Raw genomic sequence first — 24547 nt, 5'->3', positions numbered from 1 at the left:
AGCTACAGAGATCTCTGCCTTTACACCTCACTAATCAATTTAGTAAAGACTTATTGAATGGTATACATGTGAATTTGCCCACAATTGAAAAAGAGAGATAAAATACCGAGAGAGGGAAAAAAGCAATGGAAGAAACATTGAAAGGCGCAGAAATGAAGAGTTTGACACTGTGGTAATCATCATATTCTGTAAGTTCTTCGTTACAGTTTTGCATAAGATCTGGGGATTTACAAACGCTCCTCATGGGGCAGTATTGCCTTTGTGATGGGCGTTTGGTCCTGTTTTGACCTGCAAAGCTTAGATGGACCAGGTATATCGGTGAAAGTTCACAGTACCCAGCCGAGCCATTCAACGGATATTCAACATGGGGCATATGTTCTTTGTACTTGGATGTGGTTAATGTGGAGTGGGAAAGTCAAGCCTCCGGCAATACCTATCATAAGCATTTAAAATACTTTCCTCTTCCGGATGGGTTATGGTTGTTATGTGGGGACACTGCCTATCAACAATGGCCAAAGGATTGGTCTGGAGTGTGTACTATAGGATTTGTAATTCCTGTCATCTATAAATTAGAGGGTTTACCAATTGGGATGCGTATTGAAATCGAGAAGTTGATTCTGGCCTGACTGTGGGTGGTAATTTGTGGACTCAGATTTCTAGGGCAGCAATCCCACCTTTGGGAATAGCTATGAACTATGAAGATATTCATATTTTAAATAATTTTACTGTTGCTATGTTTAATGATACTGTTAAGAGTATTAAGATGTTAAATGAAGAAGTGTCTGAAATTCGCCAAGTTACTTTACAAAATCGTTATGCTTTAGACATAATGTTAGCTGCTAAAGGAGGAGTTTGTGCTTTAATTCATTCACATTGTTGTGTTTTTATACATAATTATGAGCCTAACATTACAAGAACTGTTCATGATATGGAAGACCGCATAGCTGAACACGAAGCAGGAAAAGATGGCTTCAATAAGTCACTTTGGGCTTTGCTATGGGATTGGCTTCCTGACAGCTCATGGTTACGTTTATTGCTTCAATTAGTTGTAATAATTGTTATTATACTTATTATGTTATGTTGCTGTATTCAATGTATTCCTAATCTATTTCAAATGTGTACCTCAGCCTTTCAACGTACGAGACCAAGTTGCGAGGGAACTGTGTATTATGCCACTAAAACACCCCCTATCTTTGAATAAATAAAAAAGGAGGGAATGTGGTAATCATCATATTCTGTAAGTTCTTCGTACAGTTTTGCATAAGATCTGGGGATTTACAAACGCTCCTCATGGGGGCAGTATTGCCTTTGTGATGGGCGTTTGGTCCTGTTTTGACCTGCAAAGCTTAGATGGACCAGGTATATCGGTGAAAGTTCACAGTACCCAGCCGAGCCATTCCCATGAGACCCTTCGTGCCTGTATATTCTCACGGGACTTTCCACAGCTGCATATTTTCATTCGGTTGAGGTCATTGTTTTGATTCTGTACTTTGATTTCTTTCTTAATAAAAGCTGGTACCTGGGTTCTCTCAGGGCTGGCATTTGCTCAGACGGTTCCCTGCGTCTCATTTCAAGTGCCAGACCACCACAGACACTAGAAACGGAAGAAAAGAAGAAGAACCCGAATATATAGTGACACGGTGTACGGAATACGTTCTCAATGGAAAGAGAATAGAACAACCTACAAAAAGATTTGACGTATTTAGAGAGAGCAATGAGAGGAATTGAAGCCAAGTTATAATGTGCGATATGATTAGGCCTATGGGAATATATATATCGACATATTGGATTAGTATTAGATTCGATCAGAAGGATTTCACTTATAATGTTCAAATAATTGAAATATGTCCCCAAACCGACGCACGATTGAAATGGAATGGTTTCTTGTATGTGTGTGTGTGTGTGTGTGTGTGTATGTATGTATACCCGAACAAAGCTGAATGCCATACATGTATATATATATACATACATACACACACACACACACACACACCTACACATATATATATATATACACACATATATACACTCAAGCTTAAGTCCTTCCATTTGGTGTGTTCGGATTTTAAGTGACAGTTTGTGTTGACCTTGTTTTGGACTGAGTCAAAAGCTCTTCCTGGGAGAGCATTTTTTTTTTTCTCCTCCAGCCTGAAGGTTGAGTTGGAGATAATAAAGGGATTCTTCTGGCTTCTCTGACTGGGGTGGCCTTGGTGCCATACCCTTTCTGGGTCATCGCAAGCGGCATTTAAGATAGTTGGACTATAATATATACGGTGACGATGAAACAGAGAGCGATGACTGCCGCGACGATAATATTTTCTCTCAACCACCCAAATTTTTCGGCCATTTTGCGAGCCTTGCGGTTCTCTGCCAGGAAAACTTGGACGATGGCGTCCCTCAGGTTGGGCTCCCTATACAGCCGGTTGACGTAGTACCGCCTGACATTCTGGACGACGGTTCTCACTATTGCCATCAGCTTGGACACCTGCCTTGCCCGCTCGTCACCCACCGCCCTGTTGTTGAAACCGCAGAAGCGGTGCCCGCACCGGCGGATCAGTTCCTGCAGGTTCCGGTTGTCGGCGTTGCAGACGTACTCCTGCCGGGGGCTCCCTCCCAGATCCTCCACGCAGGTGAAGAGGACGGTGTGCCGGGCGGATTCAGGCCCAAAGATATCCCAGACGCACTTGGCGGCGAGGGCGTCTTTGGCGGTGAAGCGTCCCACCTGGGTGACCAAGATCAGGGCATGGGGGCCGGGCTGGGACAATTGGACACAAGCCAGGATCTCCCGTCGCTCGATCTCCGTGTAGTCATCAGTGTCGAACAGGCCGGGGGTGTCGACCACATAGACCGCCGTGTCCTGCCAGCTTCCCTGCCCCCTCTGGCACCTCAGGGTGGTGGTCTTGGCTGACACGACGGACTCAAACTCCTTCCGTCAGAGGATGGTGTTGCCCGTGGCGCTTTTCCCACCGCCCGACTTTCCGACCAGGATGAGACGGAGTTCGGCATCGTCCTCTGGGAGTTGGAAGAGACAGGGAGACGGCGTTAGGGGCCGGAGTGTAGTAACACTGCTGGAATGGAATTCAGGGCATGGATTCGGTTGTTGACAGAGAGAGTGGAGATGGGGATGGATGGAGGGAGCGAGGGAGAGAGAGAGAGAAAGAGAGAGAGAGAGAGATGGAGAGAGAGAAAGAGAGAGAGAGAGAGAGATGGATAGATAGCCAGCGAGGGAAATAATAGAAATAGATCTAGGTGGATGGGTGGGGGATAGACCCAGATGGAGGATAAGATACATAACTATAGATGGATGGATGGACAGATAGAGAGATGGACGATTGGATAGGTAATTATGGATGGATAGATAGGTAGATAAATGATAGAGAGAAGGACACAGAGAGAGAGATAAATGATAGATGATACATAGGTAGATAAATGATAGAGATGGAGAGATAGGTAGGTAGGTAGGTAGGTAGGTAGATAGATAGATAGATAGATAGATAGATAGATAGATAGATAGAAAGAAATGATAGATGATAGGTAGAAAGAGAGAGAGAGAGAGAAAGAAATGTTAGATGATATGGAGAGAGAGATAAATGATAGATAGATAAATAGATAGATAGATATGATAGATGAAAGATAGGTAGGTAGATAGGTAGAAAGAGAGAGAGAGAGAAATGATAGATACGTATGTAGATAAATGACAGAGATGGAGATAGATTGATCAAGAGAAAGAGAGAGAGAGAGAAAGAGAAAGAGAGATAAATGATAGATAGAAAGAAAGAAAGAAATGATAGAAAGAGAGGCAGACAGACAGACCAAGTGATTGAATCCGGCCTCCGTCTTGTCCCCCCTCAGGACACGGCCACCGTCGTAAGTCCAAGTCAGTTGCCGAGCCCCCCGAGGTTGGAGGCGGGGACCCCCAGGGTTGGTCCTCCGGGGTGGGGGGTGTTGGGGGAGGTCTCTTACCTGCCCAGCCTCCCCGCTCCATGTCGGCCTGAAAGAGGGGAAGGGGGGGGGATGGGAATTAGGAGCGATCCTCTGCTTGGGAAGGAGGGAAGGGGGCAGCGAAGGGAAGGGAGGTGTATTTCCCCCCGGGGGAGGAGGCGGGGAGGGAGGGAAGGAAGGAGGGAGGGAGGAACAAAGGAAGGAGGGAAGGAGGGAGGGAAGGAGGAAGGAAGGAGGAAAAGAGGGAGGGAGGGAGAGAGGAAGGGAGGTGGGATGGAAGAAAAGAGGAAGGAGGGAGGAATAAAGGAAGGAGGGAACAAGGAAGAGAGAAAGAAGAAAGAAAACCAGGAAGGACAGAAGGAAGGAGGGTGGCAGGAAAGAGGGAAGGGCGGCAGGAAGGAGAGGAAAACGAGGGAGGGAGGGAGGAAGGGAGGAAGGAGGGGGAGGGCCAGGACCCCCCCTTGGAGACAACCCCCCCCCATTTCTTCACCCCATACCTACCTGGCGAGAGTCGGCGAAGGACTGGTAGGCCATTTCGGTCTCCTTCCTTCCTTCCTTCCTTCCTTCCTTCCTTCCTTCCTTCCTTCCTTCCTCTCTCCTTCTCTTCTCTTCTCTTCTCTTCTCTTCTCTTCTGTGGAAAAATAAAACAAAACATCAATCTCCTTACAGAATCACAGAGTTGGAAGGGACCCTCGGAGGTAATCTAGTCCAACCCCCCTTTCCCAAGGCAGGAGACAAACTCCCCCCCCAGTATCTACGTCCCTAAAAGACCCCAGTGTGGTAATATATCATATTCATCATATTCTGTAAAGTCCTTCGTACAGTTTTGTATAAGATCTGGGGATTTTACAAATGCTCCTCATGGGGGCAGTAGTGCCTTTATGATGGACGTTTGGTCCTGTTTTGACCTGCAAAGCTTAGATGGACCAGGAATGTCGGTGAAAGTTCACAGTACCCAGCCGAGCCATTCCCGTGGGACTTTCTGTGTTTAGATATTCTCATGGGACTTTATCAGCCCTGCTGAGGTAATGCTGCTGAGGTTGAGGTCATTGTTTAGATTTTGTACTTGCATTTTCTTAAATAAATACTGCTACCGAGTTCTCTCGGGGCTGGCATTTGCTCAGACGGTTCCCTGCGTCTCATTTCAAGTGCCAGACCACCACAAGTGGTGACCCCGGCGTGATAGTTTGAAAGACTATACGTTCCGACGTGATAGCTTGGAAAGGCTATACGTTTCCTGCATCCTATACTCATCGTCGCGGACGTCGACTGGGCCCTCATCTTCTTCGCTGGACGAGAGATAGATTCTTTTTCGTGAGTATGGGGGAGATCTCTCGAAGGCTCAGACAGAGCACATTAGGGAATTGAGAGGGATCACTTGGAATAGGTTTAAGTTTGGAGTTCATAGTAGAGGACATGAAGTAGGAAAGAAAGAAATTGAGGACTTATTACAGTATGTTTGGAGCAGCGTGTGAATGTGTGTTTTGTTGCCCATATTCGTAGCCATAGTAATTTGCCTGGAATTTTATCACAAGGCAATGCCAAAGCTGACAGTGCTGTAACTTCAGTTCTCACTGTCCAGCCATGGGACAGCCATAGTTATTTTCATCAAAATGCTAAAGCGTTGGCACATCAATTCAAGCTTACTACTGCAGAAGCTGCTGCCATAATTCAACAATGTCCAACTTGTTCAAAACAGGGCACAGCTATTCCTATGGGAGTCAACCCCAGGGGGTTGAAACCCTCAATGATTTGGCAAATGGATGTTACTCAGTATCCATCATTTGCACCCTGGAAGTATATCCATGTGACTGTGGATACTTACTCAGGATTTCTAATGGCTACTCCTCAAAGAGGTGAAGCGGTTAAACATGTCATCAATCATTGCATTAAGACATTTTCAGTTGCTGGTACGCCTCAAACTTTAAAAACAGACAATGGTGCGGCTTATCGGAGCACAGTCTTTGATCAGTTTTGCAAACAGTGGTCCGTGGAACATTAATTTGGGATTCCATACAATTCCACAGGACAGGCTATTGTGGAGCGTCATAATGGCATGCTCAAGAACATGTTAGCTAAATTAAATAAAAAAGGAGGAAGCTCCTGGGGCTTCCGGCAATTCAAGATCATTTAAATCTTGCTTTGTATACTTTAAATTTTTTAAATTTATCTGGTAACCCCCTGCGAGTGCGGCCAGCAGGCATTTTTCTTCTCCTTCTACAGATGCAGTGAGGCCTCGAGTGTTGGTGCGATTTCTTCCGGATCCGGCATGGGTTCCCGCTGAGCTGATTACGTGGGGACGTGGTTATGCAGCAGTAGAACATCTTGGTCAAATTCGTTGGGTTCCTGGTCGATGTGTTCGGCCTGATCATTCACAGGCGCCTTCGCAGGTGCCAGTGAAGGAGGTTTCGGAGGAGCAGGATGGCGTTCCTGAGGTTCCTGATTCTCTTGATGGCGTTTCCGTGGTTCGTGATTCTCTTGATGCCGGCAATCCAGGCGCGGCGCTGTGAAGGCTGGGAAAAGATGACTGCTTATCTGAGATTGCCAACTTGTATGCAGCAGGTTACTTTGGGGAATCGGACTAAATTGATCTGCAAACAGCGGCATCCTTTGATTTTTCCAGCATATTGGTCCTGGCATAAGGATCAAGACATTCTTTACTCGGGACCTGATAAGGATATTATATCTTCAGCCTGTGCTACAACTCTGATCCTGTTTAATGTTTCTGTTTCAGACTATGGACAATATTGGTGTCAATTGAGGTTGCCTAAGTTACCTTACACAGACTCTCTTCCATTCGTCTTATGCCTCCACGGACTCTAATACGGAGGCGGAGAGCTGCCATTATCTCAGAGACTAGAGACCTTGGTGATAATTTATGGAAAGAAAATTCCACATCAAGGACGTTCGGATTGCAGCAAAGAGTTTAAATGTAACTAATTGTTGGCTTTGTATGCATGTACCTGGGTCTGGGAAAGGTGGAGTTTTGTTACATGGTGTTCCTTTGAGTGAGCGAACCAGTGCTAATTTAGATTATAATGATTTTAAACATTGGCTTCACTGGGGTCCAGACCCCGAAGAGTGGAATCTAACATTGTTCACAACAAAGGTAACTTTCACTACCAAGGCCTCGGTTTGTTATTACCACCCCCCTGTAGGGACTCAATCTATTTTGCTGGGAAATACTACACTCTGTAAGAAGGTTATTCCTTTGGAGGGGGGATGTATGTTTTGTGTTGCCAGGAATAATACGGTGGATGGATGTAATGGAGTGATTCAGACATCATCCTCCTTGGACAAAGCGTTTAGGACTAAATTGGATTGTTGCATTAATCAGACAGTTACAAGCAGAACGGATATTCAACATGGGGCATATGTTCTCTGTACTTGGATGTGGTTAATGTGGAGTTGGGAAAGTCAAGCCTCCGATAATACCTATCATAAGCATTTAAAATACTTTCCTCTTCCGGATGGGTTATGGTTGTTATGTGGGGACACTGCCTATCAACAATGGCCAAAGGATTGGTCTGGAGTGTGTACTATAGGATTGGTAATTCCTGTCATCTATAAATTAGAGGGTTTACCAATTGGGATGCGTATTCGAAATCGAGAAGTTGATTCTGGCCTGACTGTGGGTGGTAATTTGTGGACTCAGATTTCTAGGGCAGCAATCCCACCTTTGGGAATAGCTATGAACTATAGAGATATTCATATTTTAAATAATTTTACTGTTGCTATGTTCAATGATACTGTTAAGAATATTAAGATGTTAAATGAAGAAGTGTCTGAAATTCGCCAAGTTACTTTACAAAATCGTTATGCTTTAGACATAATGTTAGCTGCTAAAGGAGGAGTTTGTGCTTTAATTCATTCACATTGTTGTGTTTTTATAAATAATTATGAGCCTAACATTACAAGAACTGTTCATGATATGGAAGACCGCATAGCTGAACACGAAGCAGAAAAAGATGGCTTTAATAAGTCACTTTGGGCTTTGCTATGGGATTGGCTTCCTGACAGCTCATGGTTACGTTTATTGCTTCAATTAGTTGTAATAATTGTTATTATACTTATTATGTTATGTTGCTGTATTCAATGTATTCCTAATCTATTTCAAATGTGTACCTCAGCTTTTAAGCGTACGAGATCAAGTCGCGAGGGAACTGTGTATTATGCCACTAAAAAAACCCCTATCTTTGAATAAATAAAAAAGGAGGGAATGTGGTAATATATCATATTCATCATATTCTGTAAAGTCCTTCGTACAGTTTTGTATAAGATCTGGGGATTTTACAAACGCTCCTCATGGGGGCAGTAGTGCCTTTATGATGGACGTTTGGTCCTGTTTTGACCTGCAAAGCTTAGATGGACCAGGAATGTCGGTGAAAGTTCACAGTACCCAGCCGAGCCATTCCCGTGGGACTTTCTGTGTTTAGATATTCTCATGGGACTTTATCAGCCCTGCTGAGGTAATGCTGCTGAGGTTGAGGTCATTGTTTTGATTTTGTACTTGCATTTTCTTAAATAAATACTGCTACCCGAGTTCTCTCGGGGCTGGCATTTGCTCAGACGGTTCCCTGCGTCTCATTTCAAGTGCCAGACCACCACACCCCAGGGTGGGGGGAGTTAGACTCCGGGGAGGGAGGGGGGGTCTCTCTCTCCTTGAAGACCCCGGGGGGAGGGGCTAAGCCTCTTAGCCCCTCCCCACAGGAATCTTCCTCCTCCTCCCCCCCCAAGTCCTCGGATCTACGTCCCCTCTTCTAGCGTGGGGGGGAGGGGGAGGAGGGCCCAGAATAAGGAGTGGGGGTGGGCTAAATCCCTCCAGACCCCCCTATCTCCGTCCCCAAAGACCCCGAAGGGTGTGTGTGTGTGTGTGAAGTCCCCCCTTCACCTCTGGAAAGGGGCTGCGGACCCTCCTTGGCCCGCTTTGCGTCCGATCGGCTCCTTTCCATCCCCCACACCCCCACAAGATAGATAGATAGATAGATAGATAGATAGATAGATAGATAGATAGAAAGAAAGAAAGAAAGAGAAAGGAAGGTAGAAGAAGGAAAAAGGAAGGTAGAAGAAAGATAGATAGATAGAAAGAAAGAAAGAAAGAAAGAAAGAAAGAAAGAAAGAAAGAAAGAAAGAGAAAGGAAAGAAAGAGAGAAAGGAAAGAAAGAAAAGGAAAGAAAGAAAGAAAAAAGAAACAAACAAAGAAAGAAAGAAACAAAGAAAGAGAAAGGGGGGTAGAAGAAGGAAAGAAAGGACGGTAGAAGATAGATAGATAGATAGATAGATAGATAGATAGATAGATAGATAGATAGATAGATAGATAGATAGATAGATAGATATAGATAGTAAGATAGATAGATAAAGGTAGATAGATAAAGATAGATAGATAGAAATATAGAAAGAGAAAGCAAGAAAAAGAAAGGTAGAAGAAGGAAAGAAAGGAAGGTAGAAGATAGATAGATAGATAAATAGATAGATAGATAGAAAGATGGTTAGATGGAAAGATAGAAAGAAAGAAAGAAAGAAAGAAAGAAAGAAAGAAAGAAAGAAAAGAGAAAGGAAGGTAGAAGAAGGAAAGAAAGGAAGGTAGACGAAAGATAGATAGATAGATAGATAGATAGATAGATAGATAGATAGATAGATATAGATAGTAAGATAGATAAAGGTAGATAGATAGATAGAGGTAGATAGATAGATAGATAGATAGAGAGAGAGAGAGAGAGAGATAGAAAGAAAGAGAAAGCAAGAAAAAGAAAGGTAGAAGAAGGAAAGAAAGGAAGGTAGACGAAAGATAGATAGATAGATAGATAGATAGATAGATAGATAGATAGATATAGATAGTAAGATAGATAAAGGTAGATAGATAGATAAAGGTAGATAGATAGATAGATAGAGAGAGATAGAGAGAGATAGAGAGATAGATAGAAAGAAAGAGAAAGCAAGAAAAAGAAAGGTAGAAGAAGGAAAGAAAGGAAGGTAGAAGATAGATAAATAGATAGATAGAAAGAAAGAAAAAGAAAGAAAGAAAGAAAGAAAGAAAGAGGAAGGGGTAGAAGAAATTTCCGCCCGATCGGCTCCTTTCCTCCCCCCCCACGACCTTTCCCTCCATCTCCCCTCCTCCCCAGGCCGGCTGGAGACCCCGCCCTCCCCCGCTCCCCCAACCCCCGCCCTCTCACCGGAGTCTCTCTCGGACCAAAAGACGGAGCGAAGAAATTTTTCGGGCGGCGTTTGCGGAAAAGTCCCGACGGGAAACGCCCGCCCCCGCCTGCCCGCCCCTCCTTCCCCCCCACCAGTCGGGGGCGGGGCGGGAGAGTTCTCCGAGGAGGGGGGGGGAGGAGAAAATGTGGGAAGGTCCGACTAGAGGACCTCCAAAGGTCCCTTCCAATTATTATTCCGTCAGGGTCTCCGCCTCGAGGAGGGGGTCGGACTATTTGACCTCCGAGGTCCCTTCCCATTATGATTCTTTCAGGGTCTCCTGCTCGGGCAGTGGGTCGGACTAGATGACCTCCCAGGTCCCTTCCAACTGTCTAATTCTCTGTAAGGGTCTCCCGCTGTTGAGGACGGAGTTAGACTAGAAGACCTTCCTGGATCCCATCCAGCTTTCTCACTGTGTAGCGGTCTCTTGTTTGAAGAGGGGTCGGACTAGATGATCTCCAAATATCCCTTCCCACTCTTCTTCTGTCAGTGTCTCCTGCTCGGGCAGGGGGTCAGACTATTAGACCTCCGAGATCCCTTCCAATTATTATTCTGTCGGAGCAAATGGGGGGTCAGACTAGATGACCTCGGGCGGCCGGGGCGGAGGGGCGAGGCTCGCCTGGCAGGAAAAGAAGAGGAAAGCAAACGGGGGGAACGGCCGCTTTCCCTCCAGTCACGTGATTTCCCGCTTTTGCCATCCCCTCTCTCCTCCCCGCCCGCGCCGCCTCCAGTTCGCGCAGGCGCAGAGAGGCCAGGCTGGAAGTGTGGCTGGCGGAGTAGTAACGTTGCGTTTTAGTCCTGGGAGTAGCTGAGAAAAGGGGACCAAGCCGGACGGGATTTACCCCCTCTGGCCATCCAACCAAACCCGGAGCTTTGTTCGTTGGAAGCCGTGACGGAGGGGAAGACGGTGTTTAGCACGGGGTGGGGTGGGGGGTTGGACTAGATGACCTCTGAGGTCCCCTTGCGCGACTCCTTGTCTCCTGCCTTCTCTTGAGTGAGAAAGAGACTGGGAGGGAGGGAGGGAGAGGAAGGAAAGAGAAAGTAGCCAAATTGGGGGGAGGAGCTGGGACGCTGGGAGTCTCCTCCCCCTCCCCCCTTTGGGCGCTCCCAACTTCAGTTCTGCGCGGCGATCCGGGCGGGGAGAGACGGAGAAGGAGACGGAGGAGCGACTGGCGGAGCTCTGGTGACCCCTCAAGAGAAGCAGCGGAGGTCGCGGAGAGTCCTCCCCCCCCCATCCCGGAAGGAGGAACTCAGGTTGCTCTCTCTCTCCCTCCCTCCGAAGTCCCCCTCCCCCCTCCCGCAAAGGGGGGAGAGGAGGAGGAGGGGGTGGGGGGGTGGAGGCTCCTCTAACGGAACTGCCCAGCCCTCCCCTCCCCAAATTCCCTCCCTCCCTTCCCATGGGGGTGTGTGGAGGGGTGTGAGGAAGAAGAAGAACAAGGGGGAGGGGCTGCAAAGATTCTCCAAAGTGGGAGGGAGGGAGGGGCTTCACTTCCACCCCCAACGATCCCCCCATTCCTGGCCTCAAGAGGGGAGAGGAGAGTGGAGTTTGGGCATTGGGGTGGGGGGTTGGGGAGGGCAGAGGAGGGGGGTTGGGCTAGCTGACCTCCAGGAACCCTTTGAAACTCTGTGACGCTCTGATTCTGCCAGGGGTCTAAAGGACGGCTTGAGCGGTGGGAGGGGGGAGGGGCTGGGCAGGGGGGAGTTGGGCTAGATGACCTCCAGGGTCCCTTTGGACTGGGGGGTCTGTAGAATGGGCTGGGAAGGAGGAGACTTCCTCCTTTGGGGTTGTTCGCTTTGCCCTCCCTTTTTCTTTCCTTCCTCCCTTCCTTCCTCCCCTCCCTCCCTCCTTCCTTCTTCCCTCCTTTCCCTTCCTGTCTTCCTTTCCTTCTTTCCTTTTCTTCTTTCCTTTCCTTCTTTCCCCCTTTCCTTTCCTTCTTTCCTTTCCTTCTTCCCTCCTTTTCTTTCCTTCCTCCGTTCCTTTCCTCCTTTCCTTTCCTTCTTCCCTCCTTTCCTTTCCTTCTTTCTTCCTTTCCCTTTCCTTCCTCCATTCGTTTCCTCCTTTCCTTTCCTTCTTCCCTCCTTTCCCTTTCCTTCCTCCATTCCTTTCCTTCTTTCCTTTCCTTCTTCCCTCCTTTCCCTTTCCTTCCTTATTCGTTTCCTCCTTTCCTTTCCTTCTTCCCTCCTTTCCTTTCCTTCCTCCTTTCCTTTCCTTCTTCCTCCTTTCCTTTCCTTCTTTCTTCCTTTCCCTTCCTCCTTTCCTTTCCTCCTTTTCCTTCTTTCCTTCTTCCCTCCTTTCCCTTTCCTTCCTCCGTTCCCTTTCCTCCTTTCCTTTCCTTCTTCCCTCCTTTCCCTTTCCTTCCTCCGTTCCTTTCCTCCTTTCCTTTCCTCCTTTCCCTTTCCTTCCTCCATTCCTTTCCTCCTTTCCTTTCCTTCTTCCCTCCTTTCCCTTTCCTTCCTCCATTCGTTTCCTCCTTTCCTTTCCTCCTTTCCTTTCCTTCTTCCCTCCTTTCCCTTTCCTTCCTCCATTCGTTTCCTCCTTTCCTTTCCTCCATTCCTTTCCTCCTTTCCTTCTTTCCCTTCCTTCTTTCCTCCTCTCCGTGCAGGAGACTCTATGGTGGTGGTGGTGGTGGGAACCTTCTGGACGGCCGAAGGGGGGAAAAAAGGATGCCGGGCTAGGAGGAGACTCTATGGTGGGTGGGGAACCCTACTTCCAGATAGCAGAAGGAAAAAAAAAAGGATGCCGGGCTAGGAGGAGACTCTATGGTGGAGGACCTGGACTTCCGGTCAGCTTCAGAATGGAATGGGGATGGGGGGCTTCCAGTTATGACCTGTGTGGCTCTTGGGGTATCTAAGATGGCTGACTGTTCCAGACAAAATGGCTGCCCTGCCTCCTCTCTGACCTGCTTCTTGCTTCTCTTTCAGGGGCCCATGGAGGACCAGCGAGGGGCCGAAGCCAAGGAAGACAGTGAGGGGCACCACAGGGGGACGCTTGGCCTCGGGGGAGAGGCTGTTGAAGCAGGGCATGGAACGGGAGGGGACCGCGGAGGTCATCTAGCCCAGCCCCCTGCCCAAAGCAGAAGACCCAATACCATTTCAGACCAAGTGCCTCTCCGGTCTCTTCTAAAAAGAGATGGGAGAGCCACAAATTTTAGTGGCAAGCCGTTCCACTGGTTAATTCTCCTATCTATCTATCTCTATCTATCTATCTATCTATCTATCTATCTATCTATCTATCCTCTTTCTATCCATCCATCCATCCATCATCTGTATCAATTGTGGTAATATATTTTATTAATCATTTTCTGTAAGTCCTTTGTACAGCTATTTCGCATAGATCTAGGGATGTGTGGGCACTCTTGGTGGGGGTAGGAGTACCTTCACAGTGAGGATGTCTCATCCTGTTATGATCTGCGGGCTTAGAAGGAACAGGAATATAGGTGAAAGTTCAAGGTACACAGCAGAGACGTTCCCATGGGACTTTCCGTGCCTGTATATTCTCATGGGACTTTCCGTGGCTGCATGTTCTCATCCTGTTGAGGTCATTGTTTTCAATTCTGTACTTTCAATTTCTTTTTTCAATAAATACTGCTGCCTGAGTTCGCTCGGGGCTGGCATTTGCTCAGACGTTTCCCTGCGTCTCATTTCAAGTGCCAGACCACCACAAGTGGTGACCCCGACGTGATAGCTTGGAAGAGCTATATGTTTCCCGCATCCTATACTCATCGTCGCGGACGTCGACTGGGCCCTCATCTTCTTCGCTGGACGGAGATAGATTCTTTTCGTGAGTATGGGGGGAGATCTCTCGAAGGCTCAGAAAGAGCACATCAGGGAATTGAGAGGGATCATTGGGAATAGTTTTGGGTTTGGAGTTCGTAGTAGAGGACATGCAATGGGAAAGAAAGAAATTGAGGACTTATTACAGTATGTTTGGAAACATATTCAGTCATATCCAGAGGGAGGTAGTATTAAAGTAGAGTCCTGGAAAAAGATAGGAAAATTTTTGCACAAGGAACCTCGTGCCCCTTCTTCAATTTTGTTAACCTGGAGGGTGGTTATGGATGCGTTAGCTACTTATGAACAACCGCTCCTAGCACCCCCCGAAGAAGGTTTGCCGCCTTACCATGCGGTACGTTTGTTGCCGCCGACGGCACCTCCGGATAAATCCAGAGGACTGTCAGGCGCTGGAAATACTTTGTCAGAAGATAAGAGTTTACCTTTAAGGGTTCAGGTGGATGCAGTTACTGCAGCTATCCAAGATGCAAAAAATAGAGGGGAATTATCAGGAGATGATTTGGTGGAATTTGGAGTAGAGGTTCAACTTAATCCAGTAGAAATTGTCATGGACGCTGCGTTAAATCCGCAGCGGGAGTGGAAGCCTCTACCTCTCAGAGTTTTAAAGGAAGTTAAGCAAGCAGCAAAAGAGTATGGTGTTAGATCGCCATATACTCAGGCATTGTTAGAAGCAGTTGGTTATGGAAATAAAATGATTCCGGCTGACTGGAAAGCTCTGTTGAATATGATTTTAACTCCAGCTCAATATTTGGTGTTAGATCAGAAATGGAGACAGCTGGCAGTTCAGAGGGGAACAGCAAATGTTACCCCAGATCAGCTTTATGGAGCTGGTAATTATACAACAGTAGAACAACAGAGAGATGGAATGCCTGAGGAGGGGTTCGTTCTTCTCCCACAATTAATTTTTCAAGCCGTAGGGGCTCTCCCTGACGGCGAAGGTGGTGAGAAGACCTTCACTAACATCAAACAAGGGAACAATGAACCCTATGAAAATTTCATTAGCAGACTGAAATTGGCTATTGAAAGGCAAATTGACAATCAATTCGCCCGGAACGAATTGCTTTTGAAGTTAGCAGTAGAACAAGCTAACACAGATTGCAAAAAGATTTTGAATCCACTTGTAGCAAGTGGAGAGCGAGAAATCGCAGATTTGATTAATGCATGTAGGAAGGTTGGGAGTCAGTCTTTTAACATGGAGACTTTAGCTCTGGCTCTGCAAGCAGGAAATGCTAAAAAGGGAAATTGTTTCAATTGTGGGAAGCCTGGACATTTTAAAGCGCAATGTCGGGCTCCTGGTGGGGGTCAAAGTCAGCAAAATAAGAGATCTATGCGACAGGGTGTTCGACCTAAATCAGTGTGCCCGAAATGTAAGAAAGGATACCATTGGGCAAATCAGTGCAGACTTCATTCTGAGGGAAAAAACTAGGAAGCAGGGATCAGGGCATTCTCCCTACTCTAAAGAGTGAAGTAATGTCCGAAGGGTTGGAGCCACCAGAGAGAGGTAGGGATCAAATATGGTCGCCAGCTACCAAAGGTTCAGCAGGGATTGATCTTCCATTAGCCGAGGATTTGGAATTGGGATATCCACATGTAGTTTGTTTAGGGTCAACGGATTTCTATGGACCGTTGCCTCCGGCTTCTGTGGGTCTTCTTCTTCCTAGATCATCGGCTCATAAGCGTAAATTGTTTGTGGTTCCTGGGGTTATTGATTCGGATTATGAGGGTCAGATCAAAATTCAAGTTCATTCACCTGTTCCTCAATCTTTGAAAAAAGGGGATTGTTTTGCACAGCTTTTAGTTTTGCCATATATGTCTTTGGGGGAGTCGGATAGAATTCGTCAGGGTGGATTTGGATCTACAGATATGTTTAGTGAGTCTAGTGTGTTTTCCATCATGCAAAATGTCAAGGCTGATCAGAAACCAAAATTAACTCTTTTGGTTGAAGGCAGAAAGTTTATTGGATTGCTGGACACTGGAGCAGATGTCTCGGTGATTAGCGAAAGTGAGTGGCCTAGGGAGTGGCCGACGGATCCTACACCGTCTGTTCGAGGAGTCAGAGAACTTCAAGACGCACGGGTCAGTAGGAGGATTCTTTCTGCCAAAACAAAGCAGGGAAGTGCTATTGCACATTTCCAACCGATCATTCTGCGCCTTCACGTTAACTTGTGGGGCAGAGATTTGATGCAACAGTTTGATACAACAGTCGTCATTCATGATGACTGAACACCCACCTGTGGAGTTATTAAAATTACAACTACTCCAGCAGGAGCCAGTGTGGATAGACCAATGGTCTTTGACTAGTGAGAAATTAGTTCATTTACATGAATTGGTTCAACAACAATTAGAAAAGGGACATATAGTGCCTACCACTAGTCCTTATAATTCTCCAGTCTTTGTTATCAAGAAGAAATCTGGGAAAATGAGATTTCTTCATGATTTGAGGGGGATAAATGCAATCTTAAAGCCAATGGGCCCACTACAGTGTGGGACACCTAATCCTAATTTAATACCTGATGGATGGAACATAAGAGTGCTAGATTTGCAAGATGCTTTCTTCTCCATTCCTCTGCACCCTGAAGATGTAGATTTGTTTGCTTTTACTATTTTGAGTATAAATCAGGGGCAGCCTGCTAAGCAATATGCATGGACTGTCCTTCCACAGGGAATGTTAAATAGTCCTACCATGTGTCAAATGTTTGTAGATTGGGCTTTGCAACCTTTCCGGAGTAAATTCCCGGATTGGAAGGTTTATCATTACATGGATGATATTTTGATAGCTGCTAATATTTCTGATGCTGCAATGAATTCTGCTGTCATTCTTTTAACTGCTATGCTGAAGGAGAAAGGGCTGATAGTCAGTCCTGAGAAATTGCAAAAGGAATATCCTTTTGCTTATTTGTGGTGGTCTGGCACTTGAAATGAGACGCAGGGAAACGTCTGAGCAAATGCCAGCCCCGAGCGAACTCAGGTAGCAGTATTTATTTAAGAAAGAAATCGAAAGTACAGAATCAAAAACAATGACCTCAACAGAATGAGAACATGCAGCTGTGGAAAGTCCCATGAGAACATACAGGCACGGAAAGTCCCATGGGAAAGTCTCTGCTGTGTACCATGAACTTTCACCTATTTTCCTGGTCCTTCTAAGCCCGCAGATCAAACAGGATGAAACACTCATAGCAAAGGCAATCCTGCCCCCACCAGGAGTGTCTGCAAATCCCTAGATCTATGCGAAATGGCTGTACAAAGGACTTACAGAAAATGATTAATAAAATATATTACCACACTTATTTAGGTCATAAATTATTCCTGAGTCACATTACACCTCTGAAATTGGAATTTGTTCTTCCTGATCCTTTAACCTTGGTAGGTTTACAACAATTTTTGGGTCATATAAATTGGATCAGACCGTATTTGGGTTTAACTACTCTTCAATTAAGTCCTTTGTTTCAAGCTTTGGCTAGTGCCAAGCAAGCATCTGACATAATAACCCTAAATGAAGAACAAAAGGGGATTTTGTCATTGATTGAGCAAGCTTTAAGCCGTAGGTGGACAGATAGATGCTTGCCAGATTGTCCATTATCAGTGATTTTAATCTCAGAACGAAGGGCTACTGCTTTGATAGTTCAGGCAAAAGAAAAAACAGCTTTAAGGATTCTGGAATGGATTCATTTGTCTCATACGCCATCAAAATCCATAAATTGTATCACAGAACAGCTCGCTGATATTTTTAATCGTGCTCGTTAGCGCTGCAAGGCTATTGCTGGTATGGAACCAGTAACATGTTATGTTCCTTTTGCTTTAGCTACCTGGGAACAAATGATTTGCAATAGTGAGTTTTTGCAGGTTTTGGTAGATTCCTGGCCAGGGAAGTTTTCTTGTCATCCTCCAGCCGATCCTAGGTTATCTTTGTATAAATCAGTTAGAATTAATTTAGCAAATCTTTTTGTGACTCAGCCTATATCAGATGCTCCTACAGTTTATACTGATGGAGGGAAAGTTTTTGGTGCTTGTGTTTGGAAAGATAAATTTGGAATTTGGCATACAAAAGTGACGTCAGAGCAAAAGTCTGCCCAGCAGGCAGAACTTGCTGCTGTAGTTTTGGCTTTTCAAAATTTTCAAAATCAGGATTTTAATCTAATAGTGGATTCTTTGTATGTGTATAATTTGTTACCCTTTGTAGCAGGTTCTTATTTGTCTCCTGGAATCTCACCCAATATTTTAAGATTGCTTTTGCTGTTGCAAGGATGTTTGGAGCAGCGTGTGAATGTGTGTTTTGTTGCCCACATTCGTAGTCATAGTAAATTGCCTGGAATTTTGTCTCAAGGTAATGCCAAAGCTGACAGTGCTGTAACTTCAGTTCTCACCGTCCAGCCATGGGACAGCCATAGTTATTTTCATCAAAACGCTAAAGCGTTGGCATCCCAATTCAAGCTTACTACTGCAGAAGCTGCTGCCATAATTCAACAATGTCCAACTTGTTCAAGGCAGGGCACGGCTATCCCTATGGAGTCAACCCTAGGGGTTGAAACCCTCAATGATTTGGCAAATGGATGTTACTCAATATTCGTCATTTGCACCCTGGAAGTATATACATGTGACTGTGGATACTTACTCAGGATTTCTAATGGCCACCCCTCAAAGGGGTGAGGCGGTTAAACATGTCATCAATCATTGCATTAAGACATTTTCAGTTGCTGGTACGCCTCAAACTTTAAAAACAGATAATGGTGCGGCTTATCGGAGCACAGTCTTTGATCAGTTTTGCAAACAGTGGTCCGTGGAACATAAATTTGGGATTCCATACAATTCCACAGGACAGGCTATTGTAGAGCGTCATAATGGCACGCTCAAGAACATGTTAGCTAAATTAAATAAAAAAGGAGGGAAGCTCCTGGGGCTTCCGGCAATTCAAGATCATTTAAATCTAGCTTTATATACTTTAAATTTTTAAATTTGTCTGGTAACCCCCCTGCGAGTGCGGCCAGCAGGCATTTTCTTCTCCTTCTACAGATGCAGGTGAGGCCTCGGGTGTTGGTGCGGTTCCTTCCGGATCCGGCATGGGTTCCTGCTGAGCTGATTACGTGGGGACGTGGTTATGCAGCAGTAAACATCTTGGTCAAATTCGTTGGGTTCCTGGTCGGTGCGTTCGACCTGATCATTCGCAGGCACCAGTGAAGGAGGTTTCGGAGGAGCAGGATGGCGTTTCTGTGGTTCCTGATTCCGTACCTGTGGTTCCTGATTCTCTTGATGCCGGCAGTCCAGGCACGGCGTTGTGAAGGCTGGGAAAAGATGACTGCTTATCTGAGGTTACCAACTTGTATGCAGCAAGTTCCTCTGGGGAATCGGACTAAATTGATCTGCAAACAGCGGCATCCTTTGATTTTTCCAGCATATTGGTCCTGGCATAAGGATCAAGACATTCTTTACTCGGGACCTGATAAGGATATTATATCTTCAGCTTGTGCAACAACTCTGATTCTGTTTCAGGTTTCTGTTTCAGACTATGGACAATATCGGTGTCAATTGGAGTTGCCTAAGTTACCTTATACAGCCTCTCTTTCCATTCGTCTTATGCCTCCACGGACTCTAATACGGAGGCGAAGAGCTGCTATTATCACAGAAACTAGAGACCTTGGTGATAATTTATGGAAAAAAAATTCCTATATCAAGGACGTCCGGATGGCGGCTAAGGGTTTAAATGTTACTAATTGTTGGCTTTGTATGCATGTACCTGGGTCTGGGAAAGGTGGAGTTTTGTTACATGGTGTTCCTTTGAATGAGCGAACCAGTACTGAATTAAGTACTTATAATAACTTTAGTCACTGGATTCATTGGGGCCCAGACTTTGAAAAGTTGAATCAAACATTGTTCACAACGAAGGTAACTTTCACTACCAAAGCCTTGGTTTGTTATTATCGTCCTCCCGTAGGAAATAATCAATCTGTTTTCTTAGGTAATAGTACTCTTTGCCAGAAGGTGATTCTTTTGCAGGGGGGATGTATGTCTTGTGTTGCCAGGAATAATACAGTAGATGGATGTAATGGGATGATTCAGACATCATCCTCCTTGGACAAAGCGTTAAGGATTGAATTGGATTGTTGCATTAATCAGACAGTCACTCAGAGGTCTGACATTAGTCAGGGGGCAAATGATCTCTGTAGTTGGATGTGGCTAATGTGGAAGTGGGAAAGTCAGGCTTCCGACAATACCTATCATAAGCATTTAAAATACTTTCCCCTTCCGGATGGGTTATGGTTGCTATGTGGGGACGCTGCCTATCAACAGTGGCCAAAGAATTGGTCTGGAGTATGTACTATGGGATTTGTAATTCCTGTCATCTATAAATTGGAGGGTTTACCGATTGGGATGCGTATTCGTAATCGAGAAGTTGATTCTGGCCTGACTATAGGTGGTAATTTGTGGACTCAGATTTATAGGGCAGCGATCCCACCTCTGGGAATAGCTATGAACTATGAAGATATTCATATTTTAAATAATTTTACTGTTGCTATGTTTAATGATACTATTAGAAGCATTAAGATGTTGAATGAAGAAGTGTCTGAAATTCGCCAAGTTACTTTACAAAATCGTTATGCTTTAGACATAATGTTAGCTGCCAAAGGAGGAGTGTGTGCCTTAATTCATTCACATTGTTGTGTTTTTATACATAATTATGAGCCTAACATTACAAGAACTGTTCATGATATGGAAGACCGCATAGCTGAACACGAAGCAGGAAAAGATGGCTTTAATAAGTCACTTTGGGCTTTGCTATGGGATTGGCTTCCTGACAGCTCATGGTTACGTTTATTGCTTCAATTAGTTGTAATAATTGTTATTATACTTATTATGTTATGTTGCTGTATTCAATGTATTCCTAATCTATTTCAAATGTGTACCTCAGCTTTTCAGCGTATGGGACCAGGTCGAGGGAACTGTGTACTATGCCACTAAAACACCCCCTATCTTTGAATAAATAAAAAAGGAGGGAATGTGGTAATATATTTTATTAATCATTTTCTGTAAGTCCTTTGTACAGCTATTTCGCATAGATCTAGGGATGTGTGGGCACTCTTGGTGGGGGTAGGAGTACCTTCACAGTGAGGATGTCTCATCCTGTTATGATCTGCGGGCTTAGAAGGAACAGGAATATAGGTGAAAGTTCAAGGTACACAGCAGAGACGTTCCCATGGGACTTTCCGTGCCTGTATATTCTCATGGGACTTTCCGTGGCTGCATGTTCTCATCCTGTTGAGGTCATTGTTTTCAATTCTGTACTTTCAATTTCTTTTTTCAATAAATACTGCTGCCTGAGTTCGCTCGGGGCTGGCATTTGCTCAGACGTTTCCCTGCATCTCATTTCAAGTGCCAGACCACCACAATCAATCCATCTATCCATCTATTTATATATCTATCTACATCTACCATCTATCTTTGTCTATCATCAAACTATCATCAATATCATCTATCCACCTACATCTATCTATCTATCTATCTATCTATCTATCTATCTATCTATTTCCATCTCTATCTCTGTACTTCTATCTGTCTGTCAGTCTGTCTGTCTATCTATCTACCTACCTACCTAACTACCTACCTATCTATCTCTATCCATCTCTATCTATACATCCATCTCTCTCTCTCTCTCTCTCTCTATCCATCCATCCCATTTACTTGTCTATATCTATCTCTATCCATCTCTATCTCTATACCTCTATCTATCTATCTATCTATCTATCTATCTATCTATCTATCTATCTATCTACTTATCTATCTCTATCCATCTCTCTATCCTCTATCTCTCTATCCATCTCTCTACCTACCTACCTACCTACCTACCTACCTACCTATTTATCTATCTCTATCCATCTCTATCTATACATCCATCTATCTATACATCTATCTATACATCTATCTATCTATCTATCTATCTATCTATCTATCTATCTATCTATCATCTCTCTTATCTCCACCCGTTGAATCCATGCCCTGAATTCCATTCCAGCGGTGTAACTACACTCCGCCCTAACGCCGTCTCTCTGCCTTTTCAAACTCCCAGGGACGATGCGAACTCCAGGCTCATCCTGGTCGGAAAGTCTGGCGGCAGGAAGAGTGCGATGGGCAACACCATCCTTGGCCGACCGGCGTTCGAGTCCCTCTTGGCGGCCAAGACCACCACCGTCGAGTGTCAAAGGGCGCAGGGAACCTGGGAACGGGAAGACGATTTCCGTCCTCGACACGCCTGCTCTGTTCGACGCCGAAACGATGGAGACCTCCCTGGAAAAGCAGCTCGAAAGCTGCCGTCAGATGTGCCGCGCCGGTCTCCACGCCTTCATTTTGGTCACCCAGGTGTGGCACTTCACCGCCGAAGACGCGGCCGCCGCCAAGCAGGTCTGGAAACTCTTCGGGAACGAGTCCGCCTCCCGGACCATCATCCTGTTCACCTGCAAGGAGGACCTGGGAGGGGACGACCTGGAGACGTACGTCAACAAGGCCCAGAACAAACACCTGTGTGAGCTGATCAAGAAGTGCAACCGTCGCTTGTGCGGGTTCAACAACAAGGCCGAGGGAGGCGAGCGGGAGGAGCAGGTCGACAAGCTGATGAGGATGGTGGAGGAGATCATCGCGGAGAATCAAGGGGAGCCGTATGTCATCCCGGAAGGTCCCGACAAATCAAACCTGTTGTCCAAACAATTGAAGTGGATCAAAGAATTGAAGGTTAAATCTTGAGAGAATGTCCAGGGTTCCGACGGACGCCCGAATGAATTCATGAGCCTCCAGCCAAGTATCGAAAGAAATCCAATGATTTATTAGGAGCACTTTCCCCAAGGGCGGTCGGCTCGGCCCTCTGTAATTTCCTGCCAGCCTATGACCTTCCCTCCCTTCTTCCTTCCTTCCTTCCTTCCCGTCCACCCTCTTTTCCTTCCTTCTTTCTTGCCTTCCTTTTTACTCCCCTTTCTTTTTCTCCTTTTTTTCCTTTTTTGGGGGTTTCTTTCTTCCCTTCCTTCCTTCCTTTTTACGCCCACTTTCCTTCTTTGTTCTTCCCCTCCCTCCCTTTTGTTCCTTCCTTCTTCGCTCCTTCCTTCCTTCCTTTCCACCCACCCACCATTCCTTCCTTCATTTCCTTCTTTTTCCTTCCTTCCTTTTTACTGCCCTTTCTTTCTTTCTCCTTGTTTCCTTCTGTTGCCTTTCTTTTTCTTTCTTAGTTTCTTTCCTTCCTTCCTTTTTACTCCCTTTATTTTTCTCCTTTTTCCTTTGTTTCTTTCTTCCCTTCCTTCCTTCCTTCCTTCCTTTTTACTCCCACTTTCCTTCTTCGTTCTCCCCCTCCCTCCCTTTTGTTCCTTCCTTCCTTCCTTCTTCACTCCTTCCTTCCTTTCCACCCACCCACCTTTTCCTTCCTTCCTTCCTTCTCTTTCCTTCCGTCCTTTTTACTCCCAGTTTCCTTCTTCCTTCTTTCCCACCTTCCCTCCTTTTGTTCCTTCCTTCCTTCCTCTCCACCCATCCGTCTTTCCTTCCTTCCTTCTTTCCTTCCTTCCTTCTTTCCTTCCTTTTTTTATCCTTGTTTCTTTCTTTTGCCTTTCTTAGTTTCTTTCCTTCCTTCCTTTTTACTCCCTTTTCTTTCTTTCTTCTTTCTTTCTTTTTTCTCCTTTTTTCTTTCTTTGCCTTTCTTAGTTTCTTTCCTTCCTTCCTTTTACTCCCCTTTTCTTTCTTTCTTTCTTTCTTTCTTTCTTTCTTTCTTTCTTTCTTTCTTTCTTTCTTTCTTTCTCTTCTCCTTTTTCTTTCTTTTGCCTTTCTTAGTTTCTTTCCTTCCTTCCTTTTACTCCCTTTCTTTCTTTCTTTCTTTCTTTCTTTCTTTCTTTCTTTCTTTCTTTCTTTCTTTCTTTCTTTCACCTTTTTTCTTTCTTTTGCCTTTCTTGATTTCTTTCCTTCCGTCCTTTTTACTCCCAGTTTCCTTCTTCCTTCTTTCCCACCTTCCCTACTTTTGTTCCTTCCTTCCTTCCTCTCCACCCACCCGACTTTCCTCCCTCCCTTCCTTTCGTTCCTTCCTTCTTTCCTTCCTTCCTTCCTTTTTACTCCCTTTTCTTTCTTTCTCCTTGTTTCTTTCTGTTGCCTTTCTTTTTCTTTCTAGAATCCCTCCCCCCATCCCGGAAGGAGGAACTCAGGTTGCTCTATCTGCCTCCCTCCCTCCTAAGTCCCCCCTCCCACAGGCAAAGGGGGGGAGGAGGAGGGGGGGGCTCCTCTAACGGGACTGCCCAGCCCTCCCCCCCTCCCCAAATTCCCTCCCTTCCCATGGGGGCACTGGGTGGGGGCTGGGAAGAAGAAGAAGAAGGGGGGGAGGGGCTGCAAAGTTTCTCCAAAGTGGGAGGGAGGGAGGGGGCTTCACTTCTGCCCCCAACGATCCCCCTGCCCCCATTGTCCGGACAAAAGCGCCCCCTCCCCATTTCTGGCCTCAAGAGGGGAGGACAGCGGAGTTTGGGCAGTCCAAAGTGAATTCAGGATTGGGGAGGGCAGAGGAGGGGCGGGTGGGTTGGGCTAGCTGACCTCTAGGGACCCTTTTTGGTTGTTCACTTTTATCTCCTTCCCTCCCTTCCTCCCTCCCTCCCTTATTTCCATCCCTCCT

At 45.6% G+C, this 24547-nt stretch overlaps 3 protein-coding genes and 1 pseudogene across 8 annotated transcripts in view; 2 read left to right on the top strand and 2 right to left on the bottom strand.

The window, feature by feature from the left end:
• Window positions 1–24547, bottom strand: part of LOC113455120 (GTPase IMAP family member 9-like) — a 128652-nt gene that overhangs the window by 25754 nt on the left and 78351 nt on the right. The window lies entirely within an intron of this gene.
• The window catches only part of LOC113454575 (GTPase IMAP family member 2-like), an 81835-nt gene that overhangs the window by 8958 nt on the left and 48330 nt on the right, over window positions 1–24547 (top strand). Inside the window, exons 1-2 of one of the 3 annotated variants that reach the window (XM_087918938.1) lie at window positions 11293–11388; window positions 13057–13099. In XM_087918938.1, coding sequence (XP_087775064.1) covers window positions 13063–13099 — 37 coding nt within the window. In that variant the 5' untranslated portion in view covers window positions 11293–11388; window positions 13057–13062. Of the gene's footprint in view, window positions 1–11292; window positions 11389–13056; window positions 13100–21998; window positions 22589–24547 lie in introns of those variants that run through there. The other 2 variants (XM_087918939.1, XM_087918935.1) reach the window with 2 other exon arrangements.
• Window positions 1603–24547, bottom strand: part of LOC113454219 (GTPase IMAP family member 3-like) — a 41530-nt pseudogene continuing 18585 nt past the window's right edge. The window contains exons 2-4 of the transcript XR_015740567.1: window positions 4444–4568; window positions 3964–3991; window positions 1603–3012 (exon numbers count right to left, since the gene is read on the bottom strand). The product of XR_015740567.1 is annotated as a GTPase IMAP family member 3-like (transcript). The remainder of the gene's footprint in view (window positions 3013–3963; window positions 3992–4443; window positions 4569–24547) is intronic.
• The window catches only part of LOC113453807 (GTPase IMAP family member 3-like), a 137203-nt gene continuing 123996 nt past the window's right edge, over window positions 11341–24547 (top strand). The window contains exon 1 of one of the 2 annotated variants that reach the window (XM_087918945.1): window positions 11341–11388. The gene's annotated coding sequence lies outside the window, so the exon portion shown is untranslated. Of the gene's footprint in view, window positions 11389–24068; window positions 24090–24547 lie in introns of those variants that run through there. The other variant, XM_087918946.1, reaches the window with a different exon arrangement.

This window comes from Pseudonaja textilis, unplaced genomic scaffold (assembly GCF_049901715.1).
Source record: "Pseudonaja textilis isolate UNSWEBS1 unplaced genomic scaffold, rPseTex1.2 PTEXSCF22, whole genome shotgun sequence".
Taxonomy (NCBI): domain Eukaryota; kingdom Metazoa; phylum Chordata; class Lepidosauria; order Squamata; family Elapidae; genus Pseudonaja; species Pseudonaja textilis.
This window is presented reverse-complemented; position numbering and strand designations above follow the sequence as displayed.